Consider the following 17,920-nt stretch of genomic DNA (forward strand, 5'->3'; position numbering starts at 1 on the left):
AAACACCATCTCTCTGTAGCCTCAAACAACCTCCCTGAGTCCCTTCACACAGCCATCTCAGAAATAACCATACCAAAAAACAAAGAGCTGAAAGCCTGGCCAGTTCCCAAAAAGTTATGACAGAGAGGGAAGGAGGGGAATGAGGAGATATTCAAAGAGCTTCTAAAAGGGGAAATGGGGAGGAGGAAGAACTAGCCCTTTAAGAGGAACTAACTTGTAACATGAGAGGTATCTGTTTTAACCCAGCCCGATTTCTGACTGGTGGGGAACTTCAGAACATCCCTCCCACAGCTGCAAGCTTATTAAATATAGTAGTAGCCAAACCTTCAATTGAAAACAGACAGGCTGTGTCTGTAGCTTGTGCCTCCTTTGCGTGCTTGTTCCTCAGTGTCCAGGGAATGGTCTGAGTGCCACTCTCTGGGCCATTCCAGGCAATACCATGAGGTCCAGCCTTCCTTCAGTGGTGCCTGTGCTTCTGCCCCTGTTCCAGCTTCTGCTTCATACACTGCCACTCCATGCAAACCCAGAGTCTGGAGGTAAGCCCCAATCTCTTCTCCTTCTGAAGTTTCAGCCACTTTTTTGGGAGAGAATGTTTGTGGGGTGGGGTATATGGAGCATTTGCCACTGAGACACATGGATAACAAGCATGCATGCAGAAGGGCTCTCAGTGGATTGCTGCAGCGTGTAGTTTTGTCCTAAAGCCACAGGATCAGTGAAGGAATGTGTTTAGAAGTGGTGTTAGGAAAGCAAAACAAAATAAAATAAAAAAAATTCTTTCCAGTAGCACCTTAGAGACCAACTAAGTTTGTTCTTGGTATGAGCTTTCGTGTGCATGCACACTTCTTCAGATACACTGAAACGGAAGTCACCAGACCCTTAAACTGGGAAAATTATATGTAATCATATTCTTTAGTGTAGGTAAGTGTAATGTGTATTGTGTATTTGTATTAAGTGTTTGTATGTATTTGTATTATGTATTTATATGTATTTGTATATGTGTATGTGTATGTATATGTAAGTTTGTAATTTGTTTATTAAAAATTAAAAAAAAAAAAAACTGGGAAGATTTTTTTATTTTATTTTGTTTTGACTATGGCAGACCAACACGGCTACCCACCTGTAACTGGAAGTTAGGAATGCAGACAGAGAGGTCATTGACAGGTCTCAGTCACAACTTCCAGAGTCTCTACTAGTCGAGCACTCGGGTCAGGGTTTCATTTTGGAGAAGATCTGAATAAGATCTTCACATGCTTCAATGTGGGGTTGTCAGAGTGAGAGAGAGAAGGCACTGTCCTTGAAGGTGCAGCTTCTTTTGATGGATGAGATATCTGCTGGAGCCATATCCTTTGGTACACCTGTTTGTGTCTGTTGAATTGTCTATGTTTGAGCCTGAAGAAGATGCCCTAAGAAATTTTACAATAATAGCAAGTTGATTGCATGTGAAGCTGTGCAACAGCCTCACTGGTTGAATACATTAGGTTGGTCTGTACCTGGGTGTACTTAGCTGTCTGCTCATGAGATAGGAAGGAAAGGTAAAGGTAAAGGGACCCCTGACCGTTAGGTCCAATCGTGGACGACTCTGGGGTTGCGGAGCTCATCTCGCTCTATAGGCCAAGGAAGCCGGCGTTTGTCCACAGACAGCTTCCGGGTCATGTGGCCAGCATGACTAAGCTGCTTTTGGTGAATCAGAGCAGCGCACGGAAACGCTGTTTACCTTCCTGCTGGGGCGGTACCTATTTATCTACTTGCACATCGTGCTTTCGAACTGCTAGGTTGGCAGGAGCAGGGACTGAGCAATGGGAGCTCACCCCGTCGCAGGAATTTGAACCGCCAACCTTCCAATCGGCAAGCCCTAGGCTCAGTGGTTTATACCAGTGTTTTTCAACCTTTTTTGGGCAAAGGCACACTTGTTTCATGAAAAAAATCACGAGGCACACCACCATTAGAAAATGTTAAAAAAATTAACTATGTGTCTATATTGACTATATATAAAGTAATTTTCCCACGGCACACCAGGCAACATCTCGCAGCACACTAGTGTGCCACGGAACAGTGGTTGAAAAACACTGGTTTAGACCACAGCGCCACCCTCATCCCTATAGGAAGGAAAAGTCAACCTCAAAGGCAAGAGATGGGACTAGATGGAGCAGCAACATCTTTTCAAGATCTTCCTACAGAGCGCAGAACTCCCAAGCTGAGGATCAGCTTGGAGCAGTACCCTTTTTTTTGCAGACTAAAAGCCACCAGAGCCACCCATAAATGAACAGTGCCAGCAGTGTGCAATTTGAGTAGAGCTTTCACACACAGGAGCCTTGTTTATGAATGACTTGATGTTTGGAGCTGATTATGGCTTGCAGGCTCCTGCGAAAAACTCTTACACTGGTTACCCAGAAATCTGAATTGTGCTATGAGCTACAGAACCTAGTTCTCCAGTGTGGATTCAGTGCAGGACTCCTAATGGATGTTGGGACTTTAAAAGGAGCATGTTCGTGCACATTGTGGTTGTGCAGAGGAAAGTTAAATTTTAAGAGGTGTTCAAAGCACAGTTTTTCTTGCTGGGCAGACAAAAGGACCTGTGACCCTCTGTTGATGGCCCTTGTGGTCTCTTCCAACTCTATGATTTTATGATTCTATGATCATTTCCCACCACCCCAGACCATAGATGATGGGAATTGGAGTTTAACAGCCCAAAAAGTACCGTACTCATTAATGCTTCCTCGTCATCCTGGAGAAAAGTGACAATTGGGGTGCCGCAGGGTTCTGTCCTGGGTCTGTTGTTCAATGTCTTTATAAAGGATTTGGATGAAGGAATTGAGGGAATGCTCATCCAATTTGCAGATGACAGGCACGCACAAATGTGAGCTCTCCCTCTCTCTCTCTCTCTCCCTTCCTTCCCTCCCTCTCCCAACTTGAATAAAATATGGGGGGGGCAGGTAAGCCCCACCTCACATACCGTATCAGCCTTTTTCAACCTGTGGGTCCCCAGATGTTGTTGAACTACAACTCCCATCGCCCATAGCTAGCAAGGCCGGAGCTCAGGGATGATGGGAGTTGAGGGATGGTGGGTGTTGTAGTCCAACAACACCTGGGGACCCACAGGTTTGATTCAGAATATTTTTTTATTGTTTTTCTCCTCTAAAAACTAGGTGCGCCTTATGGTCAGGTGCATTTTATGGTGCGAAAAATACGTAGTTGAGATTCCTGCTTTGCAGGGGGCTGCACTAGATGGCCCTCAGGGACCTTTCCAGCACTATGCTTCTATGCCTCTATGACATGAGAAAAGAGGAAGGTATCAAAGGGATAAGAGTGGGAGAGAAGGAATATAAACTAAGAGCCTTTGCCGATGATTTGGTGTTGACATTACAAGACCCTGAACACAGTGCTGTAAAAGCACTGGAGACTATACAAGAACTTGGGCTAGTAGCAGGCTTCAAATTGAATAAATTTAAAAATCTGACATTGGAAGAAAAAGATAGATTACAAATAGCTACAGGGCTAAGCTTTGCTAAGAAAGTGAAATACATGACGGTAAAAAAAATTAAATCTATATAAAGACAATTATGATAAAATATGGAATGAGATAAAAAGAGATTTAGAAATCTGGACAAATTTGAAGTTATCTATGTTAGGTCGTATCTCAGTGATAAAGATGAATGTATTGCCAAAAATGTTATTTTTGTTTCAAACTTTACCAATTATTGATAAAATGGATTGTTTCAAAAGGTGGCAAAAGGATTTGTCGAAATTTATCTGGCAAGGAAAGAAACCAAGAATTAAATATAAAATATTAACTGATTCAAAGGAAAGAGGTGGATTCTCACTGCCAGATTTAAGGATTTATTATGAAGCAGCTGCCTTTGTTGGTTGAAAGATTGGTTTTTGTTAGAAAATACAGATGTATTAGATTTGGAAGGACATGACAATGTTTTTGGTTGGCATGCATATCTTTGGTATGACAAGATCAAGGCCCATAAAGGTTTCAAATCACATATAATTAGGAAAGCTTTGTTTAAGGTATGGATGAAATATAAAGATTTACTTGAAAGGAAAACACCCAGATGGTTATCACCTCTAGAAGCAAAAGCCCATTAAAGAGCAAATACGGATAGACAATGGCCAAAATATAGTGACATTTTGATACAAGAAGGAGAATATTTTAAATTAAAATCATATGAACAATTGAAAGGAAATGTAACAGATTGGTTACAATATTATCAGATTAATGAATTATTTAAGTTAGATAGAAAAATTGGTTTTCAGTTAGAAAAATCTAAGCTGGAGTGTATTTGTTTGTTGTTTGTATTTTGTTGATGTTTTGGAAAAGTTAATAAATATATTAAAAAATAAACATAAAATAAAGGACACCATCTTGGCCACCCTGGCCAAGAGCAGTTCTAGAGTAGCTGCACCAACCTGGTGCCCTCCTGGCTTTCTGAACTACAATATACATAATCCTTGACCAAGCTGGCTAGAGCTGATGGGAATTGTAATCCAACAACATCAGGATGACACCAGACTGGAGAAACCTCTGTCACAGGAATTCTTCCCTTTGTGACTTTTACTGTCACTTAATTATTGCAACTGTCAGAAAGCAACAAGGTCCAAAACCAGGGAGGGGGATAAATTTCACGCTTTTTTGTATAAAAAAATCATTTTTATTGTTTTTCTATAAATACATTGAGAAAAACTTTCACATTTATCTTTCCATTCATTTAACATTTTGGCCTTTTAGGGCCGTGACTTCCCTCAAACCCTCCATGATTTTCTAATATCTATTACTTTATACTATACTTCTTAATTCAATCATTGCTTTAAATCATCATGTCCAACTTAATCACTATAATTTCATATTTACAACGACATTTCTTCGATAATCTACAAAGCTTCTTGCAGTCCTATCAATGTATTTGATTGAATATCATTGTCTTTTAATAATTCGTAAATTTAGTCCAGTCTTTGATTAATTTCTGGTCCCGCTGTTCTCGGATTCTTCCCATCATTTTATCCATTTAGTGGACACCCTTGTCTTGTACCTTTGGTTATTTCTATATTTTCAGTCAATACATTATTTACAATTATTTTGGCTCTTTGTTCCAAATATATTGCTTTAATACTTCTTTGGAATCTTTCACCGATATCCATTACTTCCAGATTCTTTATCATAAAGTCCCAAGAAATACTGTCAAATGCTTTTTCTGCATCGACAAAAATCATTGCTGCTCGCTTTTCATTCCTGGCTGTCAGGTATTCAATGATATTTATCACATTTCTTATATTATCTTTCAGCTGCCTGCCAGGTAGAAAGCCGGCTTGGTCTTCATGGATTATCTCTTTTAATACATTCTTCATTCTGTTTCAAAGATATTATAATCGTTGTTTAATAGTGAGATAGGCCTATAATTTTTAATTTGTAGCAAATCTGAATCTGGCTTCGGTATCAATGTAATATATATTCCATGTTTCTGATATTTCTGCTTTTTCTAAAATGTCATTTAATACTTCTTTAAAAGGTTCAAGTAGGGTGCCACTAATTTTTTTATAATATTTTGCTGTGAATCCATCCAATCCCGGTGCCTTCCCGCTTTTCAGATTTTTTATCGCTTTAATAATTTCTTCCTTCTTAATTCTTTCATTCAGACGGTCTTTCATTTCTGTCAGAATCTTCTGCACTTCTTTTTTGTTCAGATATTCTTCAATTTTAGCTAGGTTGTGATTTCCAGTCTTTTTATAAAGTTGTCTATAAAATTTTGCAAAACCTTTTCTTATTTCTGATGGGTTCTCAGTTTCTTTATCTTCGATCTGGATTTTATTTATTGTATTCTGTTCTTTCCTTTTTTTAATTTGCCAGGCTAACCACTTTCCTGGTTTGTTTGCAAATTCAATTTTTTTCTGCCTCATCCACTTTATTTTCCATTCCACTTCTTGATTATGATTAATGCAAATTGACTTTGTAGGATCTTAATATTTTGATTTGCTTTCATATATTAGGTTTAGTTGCAAGCTTTTTTTTCTTTTTTTCCATGATTTGTTTCAGGATTTCTTCTCTTTTCCTTTTTCTGGCTTTTTTCTTTATACTATTTTGTTGGATGAAGAATCCTCTCATTACTGCTTTGCTTGCATCCCAAACAATACTTTCTTTTGTTTCTTGTTTCCTATTTCAAAATAATCCGTCAATCTCTTCCTTGCTTTTTCTTCCAGATCTTGATCATCAAGTAAATTTTCATTGAGTCTCCATCTGAATGTTTTTTCTTCCAATCCTTTTATTTCACAAAATATCAGGTTATGATCAGATAATGTCCTTGGCTGGATTTCAATTTTTCCAATTCTTGGTAACAATTCACTGGAAATCATAACAAAATCTATTCTCACCGTTGATTGATTGGGTTCTGAAAAATGCGTAAATTGTTTGTCTAATGGGTGTCTCAACCTCCAGATGTCCACTAAGTTACAACTTTTCTCCATTGAGAAAAAAGTCTTAGGCAATTTGCCTTCTTTTGATTCCATTCTTTTTCTGGTTCTATCCATCTCTAGTGAGATCACCCTGTTCATATCACCCATGATTATCACTTTTTGGTCTAAGTACTCAAAAAGTTTTTCTTCCAACCAATTGTAGAACTCTGATTCATTTCCATTTGGTACATAGATTTCGACTATAATTAGTTTTTCACTTTGTGTCATGACTTGGACCACAATTACTGTTCCCTCTTCATCCTTGAATAGTTGATTAGCCTCCAAATGTTGTTTAATATACAAGATGACTCCTCTCTTTTTTATTCTGTCTGATGAGATGAATTCATTTCCTAATTTCTTTTTTACCAATATTCTCCTATGTTTCCTTGCGACATGTGTTTCCTTGCGACATGTGTTTCCTTGCGACATGTGTTACCTTGACACAGAATTGAAATTCAGTGTCAAGGTACAGCTTGTGTGATGCTCACTTGGCAACCACCCAGCTCTGTTCTGAGCTCATGGAAACTCTGAGGAAAAAGGAGAGTCAAAGTTCTTTCTACTGAGCCCAGAAAATCCTGTGGCTCACACTGCCCACACCAGGCATAGGCAAACTCGGCCCTCCAGATATTTTGGGACTACAACTCCCATCATCCCTAGCTAACAGGACCAGTGGAGGGGCGAGTTTGCCAAGCCTGGCCCACAGCATATAGCTGTTCCTCAACCCACCCATGGCTTCTCTAAAGGTTTTCAATAAATTGCAAGAATTTGCCACTCTAGAAACAGAAGCCATAAGCTTCTGACAAATATCAAGTTTTGGGTGCTCAGTTTCTTGTGGGTCAACAGTGGGTATTCTAATGAGAACAAATACTTAAGAAATTGTTTTTTGTTTTTCACAAATATTTTTTAAAATGGCATGCAATTTTTACAAAGTTCACATTCTTCCCCTTTCTCCATTACCTGAACTTTTAAGTTCATTTAAACCTCGGAGGAGCAATCGTCATATTAATTCATGGGTGGGTTCCTTGGTCTTCAGAAGATTCCTTGGAATCTTGAATGTTTGTCACCAGCTTTGATACCTCTCAGAATTCCAGGAATGGGGAACCTCTGGCCCTCCAGATGTTGTTGGACTCCAACTCCCATCAGCCCCAGCCTGCATAACCATTGTCAAAGATGATGGCAGTTGAAGTCCAGCAATATATTGAGGGCTACAAGTCCCCTACCCCTGCAATAGATTAATCTGGTTGAGAAATATTTAATCATTTGTCTAGCTATTTCAAGCAGTGGAGACTGGTGCTCATTAGGACTGGTAGGGTAAAAGGCGGGGAGGCCAACAGTAGGTGGCGCCAGAGCCAATGGCTAGGAGAGCCAGAGACAATGATGGGCAGAGCCTAGTCTTGCCTCTCCCCCTTCCTGCTCAGTTCTGCAAAGGTAACACAGAAAGTGAGGAGGAAACTGAGAGCCAGTACCACCACCTAGACTGCTTGTAAGTAAGGAGTTTGTAAGCTACGGTGGCAGCTTGAGGGAAGACTGAGGTTGGTGTGCCTATGTCCCACTTGCTCTAATGAACCAGACTCCTCTGATTCCAAGTGTCCAAAGTGCTTCATATCCATTATCTAGTTGTAATTGTTATCTACAATCCTATAAAAGAGTCGTTATCCCTCATACTGCAGATGGCAAAATTAAGGCGGAGAATAAATTGTTTGCCTAAGTCCACCTGTTGAGTTCTAGGCAGAGGCAAGATTTGGACCAGAGATTTCCTGATTTGTAGTTCCCTTGGACACCAGCCGACACTATCTAGCTGCCTTCTCTAACTGTGACCTTTTCTCCTTTTCTTCCTCAAAAGAGATTGAGCCAGACTGACTGTTGCCCATATACCCATTGACTTGGCTTCTGGCACCAACCGTAGATGTTCCATAGTACAGCACTCATCATTTCCAAAATATACAATATCACCAGACTGTTCAATCCAGCAGTGCACATACCAGTGACATAGAGTCAGTGTTTCTCACTTCTTTTGGCAGTGACTTCCAAATACTGCCCAGGCGCTGCTGTATATCCTCTTAGTGAAGTGGATTGAATTCCAGGCATGGCTTCCCTTAAACCACAGGCCAGCAAGGGATGAAATGAAATATTACCACTGGGCCAGGAGAGGATAGTGTACTCGTTGTTTTGTCAGGGCCGTCACTCCAACCACTAGTCTGATTTTGCTGTGAGCCATGATCTCAGCCTTATTTCTGGTCATTCAGAATATTTCCATGTGATCTCAGGTATGCAAGACGGTAAAGAAATTGAGCTCATTATACTGGTGCTCCTTTTGTGGAGCAGAGGCCTACTGATGCCCACTAGCCATGATGGGTATGCTCTGCATCCACAGTGGGAGGAAGCCATGCTAAATTCCAGTTATAGGAAGGGACAGGGTTGTTGTGCTCAAATCTGGTTTCCCACAGGTATCTGGTTGGCCACTGTGAGAACAGGATATTGGGACTAGATGGGCCAATGGCCTGATCCAGCAGGCTCTTTTTATGTTCTTATGCTCTTAATCAAACAGCTCAACCACTTGCCAAGAACAGTAAGCGGTACTTCTACAAAATACTGCATGGAAGGCAGTTCTTTGTACCATGCATTCCTCATAAGGGGCAGGGTAGGGGAGGAATCAACAATTATTTAGTATAAAGGGACATCCATGGTAGCTTATTTATTAATTAAATTTCTATACTGCACTTTATCCGAGGATCACAGGACAGTATAAAAACATAAAAATACACAATGCACTAAGAACAATCCCCCCCAAAGCCTCCTTTGGGAGAGCACTCCATATCAGATCAGTTCACCTGGAGAGAGGCAGTCCTTGAGGTGTTGTGGCCAAGAGCCATTTAGCAGAAACTACAAAATTTGCTCACAAAGGCATACATTTAAACTTGATATAAAAGTGGCCTTGCTGTGTGAAAAATTGTAGTCAGTGAGATTACTGCCTAGGTAAAGGGTAAAGGACCCCTGAATGATTAAGTCCAGTCAAAGGTGACTATGGGGTGCAGCATTCATCTTGCTTCAGGCTGAGGGAGCCAGCGTTTGTTCACAGACAGCTTTTCTGGATCATGTGGCCAGCATGACTAAACTGCTATTGGTGCATGGAGGACCATGACAAGTGCCAGAGCGCACGGAAACGCCGTTTATCTTCCCGCCACAGTGGTACCTATTTATCTACTTGCACTGGCATGCTTTCGAATTGCTAGGTTGGCAGGAGCTGGGACAGAGAAACAGGAGCTCACCCCATCGTGTGGATTTGAACCACCAACCTTCCAATCAGCAAGCCGAAGAGGCTCAGTGGTTTCACTGCATCCTGCCAGGAATGAACATTCAGGATGATCATTGCTGATACTGTTGACAAATGGGAACTGCAACAAAATATTGTGGTACATCCTTACCCCATTCCTAACAGGAAAGACCTTCCCCAATTTTCCAAACAGACAGACATCTCTTCCTCTAGGATATTTTAAGCTGAAGGGCCACATGTTTCTCACTCTTTATGTTGCAGGGTTATTTTTCCTGTGCAATATTTCAATCCACCACCACCATCATCATCATTCTTTATTCGACTGTCAGTCAGAAAAGATACATTTATCCGTACAGAATTAAAACAATATTTCAATCCATGATCCCTAACACTTTTCAGCAGCACATAGTCTGCCATACTGTTTGGAATTGGGCGGGGTTTGTTAGCACTCTTCCTCCAGGTCCACTCATTACACATTAGGGAAGAAACAAGCAAGCAGTTTGTGCCTTCTCTTGCAATAATCTTAGCTTCTTAGAACAATGCCAGTGCCTTTAACAGAGACTTCTGTTATACAGAATGGGAAAGTGCGACTCCTGTTTAGATTAACAGGCGGCAACAGCTCTCGGGCACCTGGATGTATTGCCCATAACAAAATGAATTAGACATACCAGGAAAACAAAACCTAAACATTTGCTCCTGTATCTGTGAAGCTTTTGCAAGCTCATGTTTATAATGATGTCCTTTCCAACTATGCACATACATCAAATCTCAGTTCCTCCTCTTGATGAAAATTTCTACTAAAGGGAGCTATTGAATGCTATTAAAAATGGATTAAAACTAAAGAAGTTGTAGAAGGTCACATATTTCACAAACAGGGCTGAATCCAGAGAGTAGCGATATTGGACATTTGCCAGCATGCAAAGGCTTGTTCACATGTTGTACTGAAGTATCTACGCATGTGCTTGGCTCGTGTTTGTGTGAAAGAGTAGGTACTTGCTGTTTGGTACAGTGGTACCTCTGGTTAAGTACTTAATTCGTTCTGGGGGTCCATTCTTAACCTGAAACTGTTCTTAACCTGAAGCACCACTTTAGCTAATGGGGCCTCCCGCTGCCGCTGCGTTGCCAGAGCATGATTTCTGTTCTTATCCTGAAGCAAAGTTCTTAACCTGAAGTGTTATTTCTGGGTTAGCGGAGTTTGTAACCTGATACGTATGTAACTCGAGGTACCACTGTACTAGGATTGTACATTCATTGGCTGCAACATGTGGACACTCATATGTTGTTGTTGTTGTTGTTCAGTCGTTCAGTCGTGTCCGACTCTTCGTGACCCCATGGACCAGAGCACGCCAGGCACGCCTATCATTCACTGCCTCTCGCAGTTTGGCCAAACTCATGTTAGTAGCTTCGAGAACACTGTCCAACCATCTCATCCTCTGTCGTCCCCTTCTCCTTGTGCCCTCCATCTTTCCCAACATCAGGGTCTTTTCTAGGGAGTCTTCTCTTCTCATGAGGTGACCAAAGTACTGAAGCCTCAACTTCAGGATCTGTCCTTCTAGTGAGCACTCAGGGCTGATTTCTTTGAGAATGGATAGGTTTGATCTTCTTGCAGTCCATGGGACTCTCAAGAGTCTCCTCCAGCACCATAATTCAAAAGCATCAATTCTTTGACGATCAGCCTTCTTGATGGTCCAGCTCTCACTTCCGTACATTACTACTGGGAAAACCATAGCTTTAACTATACGGACCTTTGTCAGCAAGGTGATGTCTTTGCTTTTTAAGATGCTGTCTAGGTTTGTCATTGCTTTTCTCCCAAGAAGCAGGCGTCTTCTAATTTCGTGACTGCTGTCACCATCTGCAGTGATCATGGAACCCAAGAAAGTGAAATCTCTCACTGCCTCCATTTCTTCCCCTTCTATTTGCCAGGAGGTGATGGGACCAGTGGCCATGATCTTAGTTTTTTTGATGTTGAGCTTCAGACCATATTTTGTGCTCTCCTCTTTCACCCTCATTAAAAGGTTCTTTAATTCCTCCTCACTTTCTGCCATCAAGGTAGTATCATCAGCATATCTGAGGTTGTTGATATTTTTTCTGGCAATCTTAATTCCGGTTTGGGATTCATCCAGTCCAGCCTTTCGCATGATGAATTCTGCATATAAGTTAAGTAAGCAGGGAGACAATATACAGCCTTGTCGTACTCCTTTCCCAATTTTGAACCAATCAGTTGTTCCATATCCAGTTCTAACTGTAGCTTCTTGTCCCACATAGAGATTTATCAGGAGACAAATGAGGTGATCCGGCACTCCCATTTCTTTAAGAACTTGCCATAGTTTGCTGTGGTCGACACAGTCAAATGCTTTTGCGTAGTCAATGAAGCAGAAGTAGATGTTTTTCTGGAACTCTCTAGCTTTCTCCATAATCCATAATCCAGCGCATGTTTGCAATTTGGTCTCTGGTTCCTCTGCCCCTTCGAAATCCAGCTTGCACTTCTGGGAGTTCTCGGTCCACATACTGCTTAAGCCTGCCTTGTAGAATTTTAAGCATAACCTTGCTAGCGTGTGAAATGAGTGCAATAGTTGGAGCATTCTTTGGCACTGCCCTTCTTTGGGATTGGGATGTAGACTGATCTTCTCCAATCCTCTGGCCACTGCTGAGTTTTCCAAACTTGCTGGCATATTGAGTGTAGCACCTTAACAGCATCATCTTTTAAAATTTTAAATAGTTCAGCTGGAATATCATCACTTCCACTGGCCTTGTTGTTAGCAAGGCTTTCTAAGGCCCATTTGACTTCACTCTCCAGGATGTCTGGCTCAAGGTCAGCAACCACATTACCTGGGGTGTATGAGACCTCCATATCTTTCTGGTATAATTCCTCTGTGTATTCTTGCAACCTCTTCTTGATGTCTTCTGCTTCTGTTAGGTCCTTTCCACTTTTGTCCTTAATTGTGGTAATCTTTGTACAAAATGTTCCTTTCATATCTCCAATTTTCTTGAAGAACTCTGGTTTTTCCCATTCTGTTATTTTCCTCTATTTCTTTGCATTGCTCGTTTAGAAAGGCCCTCTTGTCTCTCCTTGCTATTCTTTGGAAATCTGCATTCAGTTTCCTGTATCTTTCACGATCTCCTCGCATTTTGCTTGCCTTCTCTCCCCCGCTATTTGTAAGGCCTCATTGGACAGCCACTTTGCTTTCTTGCATTTCTTTTTCATTGGGATGGTTTTCGTAGCTGTCTCCTGTATAATGTTATGAGCCTCCATCCACAGTTCTTCAGGCACTCTATCCACCAAAGCTAAATCCTTAAACCTGTTCTTCACTTCAACTGTGTATTCATAAGGAATTTGATTTAGATTGTATCTTACTGGCCCAGTGGTTTTTCCTACTTTCTTCAGTTTAAGCTGGACTTTTGCTATAAGAAGCTGATGATCTGAGCCACAGTCAGCTCCAGGTCTTGTTTTTGCTGAGTGTATAGAGCTTCTCCATCTTTGGCTGCAGAGAATATAATCAATCTGATTTCGATGTTGCCCATCTGGTGATGTCCATGTGTAGAGTCGTCTCTTGTGTTGTTGGAAAAGAGTGTTTGTGATGAGCAGCTTGTTCTCTTGACAGAACTCTATTAGCCTTTGCGCTGCTTCATTTTGAACTCCAAGACACTCATATGGACACCATTAAATCCAGCCTTTTTGCCTTGGTACTTGAAATGGTGTACATGGAGTTCTTGGGTAAAGGTAAAGGGACCCCTGACCATTAGGTCCAGTCGCGGACGACTCTGGGGTTGCAGCGCTCATCTCGCTCTATAGGCCAAGCGAGACGGCGTTTGTCCGCAGACAGCTTCCAGGTCATGTGGCCAGCATGACTAAGCCACTTCTGGTGAACCAGAGCAGCGCACGGAAACACTGTTTAGCTTCCCGCCGGAGCGGTACCTATTTATCTACTTGCACTTTGATGTGCTTTCAAACTGCTAGGTGGGCAGGAGCAGGGACTGAGCAACGGGAGCTCACCCCGTCGCGGGGATTCGAACCCCCGACCTTCTGATCGGCAAACCCTAGGCTCTGTGGGTTAGACCACAGCGCCAAGCACTAATTTATGGGTAGAAAGGGGTTCTAGGCAGGAGTGCCAACTTGACCCTGCGACGGTGGGTGCCCAGGGCTGTGGGTGCCATGCAGCGTGCATGGCCCTGGCACCAAAATTTGTGGGTGCCCGGTCCCTTTATGGGGGAGTTGGCACCTGTGGTTGTAGGGGGAGAATGGTGTGTGTAATTGGTGTGTGTGTGAGAGAAAGAGAATGTGGTGTCTGCATATAGGGTGCGTTTGGCGCTGGGGGCTTTAAACCAGCCATGTGTGGCCCCTGACCGCTTTTCCCAAGAGGAAATTCAACCCTCAGCTGTTACTGAAGAATGAATACTGAGTGGTAAGCAAATACGGTACCTATTTGGGTATCAGGCACAGAGGAAGCCTCCTTGATACCCCGGGTGGCGAACGGAGGCACCCCCTGGGGGTGGGGTGTCCTGACGTCACGACACAACATCACGGCGGAGTGCACATGTGTGAAATCTGGCGCATGTGCGCTCCCCCGCCGCGCTGCCACCGCTGCTCCTGTGGTGACCTTGCGAGCCGCGGACATAAGGCCGTGCTGCTTTTCGCATGTGGAAGCCCCACGAGCTGCTGATTGCTCTGCGGCTTGCAAGGTCACCGCAGGAGCAGTGACGGCAGCCCACGAGCCGGTGATCATGCACAGCAGCCCCATAGCGGTGCTGGCGGGCGGGGCCCCAGACGGGCCACAGGGCGGAGCGGCCTCGCTCTGTGGCTTGCTCGCAGGCCGCTGAGCAGGTTTGCGGGGCCCACCAGTGGGGCAGGGCCAGCCCAAGTGTCACCCCCCTCCCCTGGAACCTGGGGTGCCCCGCCCCTACACCTGCCCTCACTACGCCACTGTTGGGTATTCAGATCCCCCACCCACCTGGAATCACGTGTGGGATAGCAGAGGTGAGAATGCTAGCCCTCCATCATCCTCTGTAAGTTGGAGGACTGAATGTTTGCAATGGATACCCCATCTCAACTCATGCAAAACGCAGGATTCTAAATTCCAGAAGGAGGTTATGTTAGCAGAGCAGGCTCCCCCTACAGACATTCAGCCCTCCAGCTCATGGAGGGTGAAAGCAGACCTGATGCTAACATGCCTGCTCCTGCTCTCCTGCATGGAATTCTAATCATGTTGGGGATGCAAACACACAGGCAGGGCTAAAGATGCCGATTGAGTATGGGGGGGGGGAGGGCTCTCTGAGAATCCCTGGTCTAATGTTCACTCTGCAGCTGTCCTTAGGGCAAGCCCAGGAAAAGCCACAGGATCAGTGTAGCACGTCTCTCGGAGCAGGAGGGAGGCGGCTCCTCATGCAGACTTGATGGATCATGGCCCCTGGCCTGTCTCTTGGTGATGGGGTGCCTCAGAGACCTGGCAGGACATAATGTTAAACACACCGGCCCTCTGGTGACCCTGCTGCTGCCACTGCTGCTGCTGTCCTTACAAGACCCTTCACAAGTTCAAGTTTTCTGCCAAACCACACTGGATGTAATTTCCTCTGGGGGCAAGCCTATTCCTCCTCTTCTTCCCTAGGGCCTGCCTCACTTTGGTCTCCATCCCATTTGGTCTCCGGCATTTTATCTCTCTGCTTTGTGGGTGCAAATGATGAGCCTGTTTCTCTTGGGCCACATCCCAGATATATCCCAGCAGGTGGGTGGAATGAGAGGATGATGGGAAATGAAAGAGGGAAAAGGGAGTTTTGGTGCTAGGGCCACGTATGCTGCATGGCACCCATGGTCCCAGGCACCCATGGTCGTGGAGTCAAGTTGGCACTCCTGGCATTTGGGGAGCAGCAGGTTGGGGGAACTGGCATTTACATTATTGTCCTGTTTACCCTCCACTATTTTATAAAATATGCACATACACAATTTTTAATTTATTATGTGGAACTCTTCTGTTGCTGTCGGAATTATTACTGCAGATGATTATTCCTAGGCCTTCATAGTTTTACAAATGGGTGACTTTTTGTGCAAGTTGGCATGCCTCTTTGTTAAAACTCCAGTTTATGCTCATTGCAGAATCAAAGGTTAGGCAAGCTCCTGCCAAACAATGGGCCGTGATACTGGTTGAAATTTCTGTGCTACTTGGAACAATCCAAGTGATTTATAGTTCCTCCTCGCTCTGCCTGCCCCCTCAGTGCACCACATGTTTTTGAGGCTGGAGTTCTAAGGGAGCTGAAGAGTTTCCAGCTGATGGGAAACAGTGAGGAAAAGAAATGGCGTGAGACAGAGAGCAACCAGATATCGTGGGAATCTATCTGGGATATGTTTATCTCACTCTTATTTTTAGCAACAGAAAGTGAATTAATTGCAAGCTGAATGTTCCTAACAAGGATCTATATGGGCTTAATCTGGGAATGATCTTTACTATTATTTGTATCCGGGTTTTAAGTGACCAGCTTAGATAGGCAGAGACATGACTGGGGCAGTGTCTGACCTGAAGAATCTGCACTTTTGCCCAAGAAAGATAGACAGATAAATAGCAGATTTCTCTAGAAAGCTCAAAAGCAGGACCAGAGTGCAAGAAGAAGAAGAAGAAGAAGAAGAAGAAGAAGAAGAGGAGTTTGGATTTGATATCCCGCTTTATCACTACCCGAAGGAGTCTCAAAGCGGCTCACATTCTCCTTTCCCTTCCTCCCCCACAACAAACACTCTGTGAGGTGAGTGGGGCTGAGAGACTTCAGAGAAGTGTGACTAGTCCAAGGTCACCCAGCAGCTGCATGTGGAGCAGCGGAGACGCAAACCTGGTTCCCCAGATTACGAGTCTACCGCTCTTAACCACTACACCACACTGGCTCAAGAGCACTCTATTCACTTATGATTCCCAACTACTGATATTCACTGCCTCTGACACTGACAGTGGAAACAGAAGTTAGTCACCATGGTTGGTAGACATTGGCAAAGTCAGAGGTGAACCAGAAGCAGAGGGGTGCAGTTGGTTAGGATTGCCAGGTGGGTTTGATCTAAATCAAGGGTGGAGAACCTGTGGCACTTCAGGTGTTGTTAGACTACATCTCTCATCATCCCTGATCATTGGCCACATTTCCTACCTCTGCCTTAATCCAGTCCTTCTGGTCAACAGTATTTATTACTGGACTGTCTAGTCCCCGCTTTCTTTGGGGATCTCCCAGAGGTGCAGTCTTGCCTTCTGCTTATCGCCAAGTGGCATTCACTCCCTTCTAGATTTCCCTGTCCCCGGAGAGTTGCCAGAGTCCAAGCCTAAGCATTTTCTAAAAATTTTGCAAGATGTACACTAGTCAGGGGGAAATTCCCCTGCCAGTATTAAACAGTCATTAGTTTATGATTTTACAGGAAAAAACAGATCAATTGCATTACACTTTAGCTTGTATATGTGGTTTATTTATATTCTATTGGCTTTTTCTTTTCAAGCATTGTTCCCAGTCCTTAAAATTATTATTATTATTATTATTATTATTATTATTATTATTATTATTATTATTACCACCACCACCACCACTACTACTACAATAGCACAGCTATTATTATATGGGGCCCAAATTTGGACTGGTAACCACCTTAGCACTTTGGAAGCTGTTCAATCAAAGTTTATAAGGCAGATCTTTTCTGTCCCGCCATGCGTCCCAAACGCATCATTGTGCCTGGAGACAAGTCTTCCTTCAGTAGAAGTACGGATTTGGCAAAGAACTTTTAACTTCTGGCTCCACCTAAATTCAACCCCCCTCCCACCAGTTTATTATCTCTAGTACTTCAAGACTCCCATAAAAGCGCCTGGACTAAAACATCAAAAACTTCTCTCCTGTGGCCTATCCCAACACCTGCTCACAATGGGCCCTACCAAAGCAAACAGTCTAATTGGCCAACATTTAAAAGACATAGAGCATCAGAATAACCTGGCCAGTATTAAGAAATTCTGCCCATGGTATACTCATTTTCCACCCTCCCATTTCGATTCTCTGGCTCCATATCTGCATAAACTTATTATCTCAAAATACAGACATGCTTTTACACTAGCAAGACTGGATGTTTTGCCATCTGCTGTACTTGAGGGTCCATTCCAAAAGATCTTACCCGAGAAACAACTTTGCCCCTGCGGAGATGGTAGTACAGAAACAGTGGCACACGTCCTCCTGTCTTGCACCCTCTAC

General features: G+C 43.2%; 1 protein-coding gene across 2 annotated transcripts in view; it reads left to right on the top strand.

The window, feature by feature from the left end:
• Window positions 1-287: 287 nt before the first annotated feature.
• CSPG4 (chondroitin sulfate proteoglycan 4) overlaps window positions 288-17,920 on the top strand; it is a 125,925-nt gene continuing 108,292 nt past the window's right edge. Inside the window, exon 1 of one of the 2 annotated variants that reach the window (XM_033167719.1) lies at window positions 288-536. In XM_033167719.1, the coding sequence (XP_033023610.1) occupies window positions 440-536 (97 nt within the window). In that variant the 5' untranslated portion in view covers window positions 288-439. The remainder of the gene's footprint in view (window positions 537-17,920) is intronic. The other variant, XM_033167720.1, reaches the window with a different exon arrangement.

This window comes from Lacerta agilis, chromosome 13, assembly GCF_009819535.1.
Source record: "Lacerta agilis isolate rLacAgi1 chromosome 13, rLacAgi1.pri, whole genome shotgun sequence".
In the NCBI taxonomy this organism is placed as follows: Eukaryota; Metazoa; Chordata; class Lepidosauria; order Squamata; family Lacertidae; genus Lacerta; species Lacerta agilis.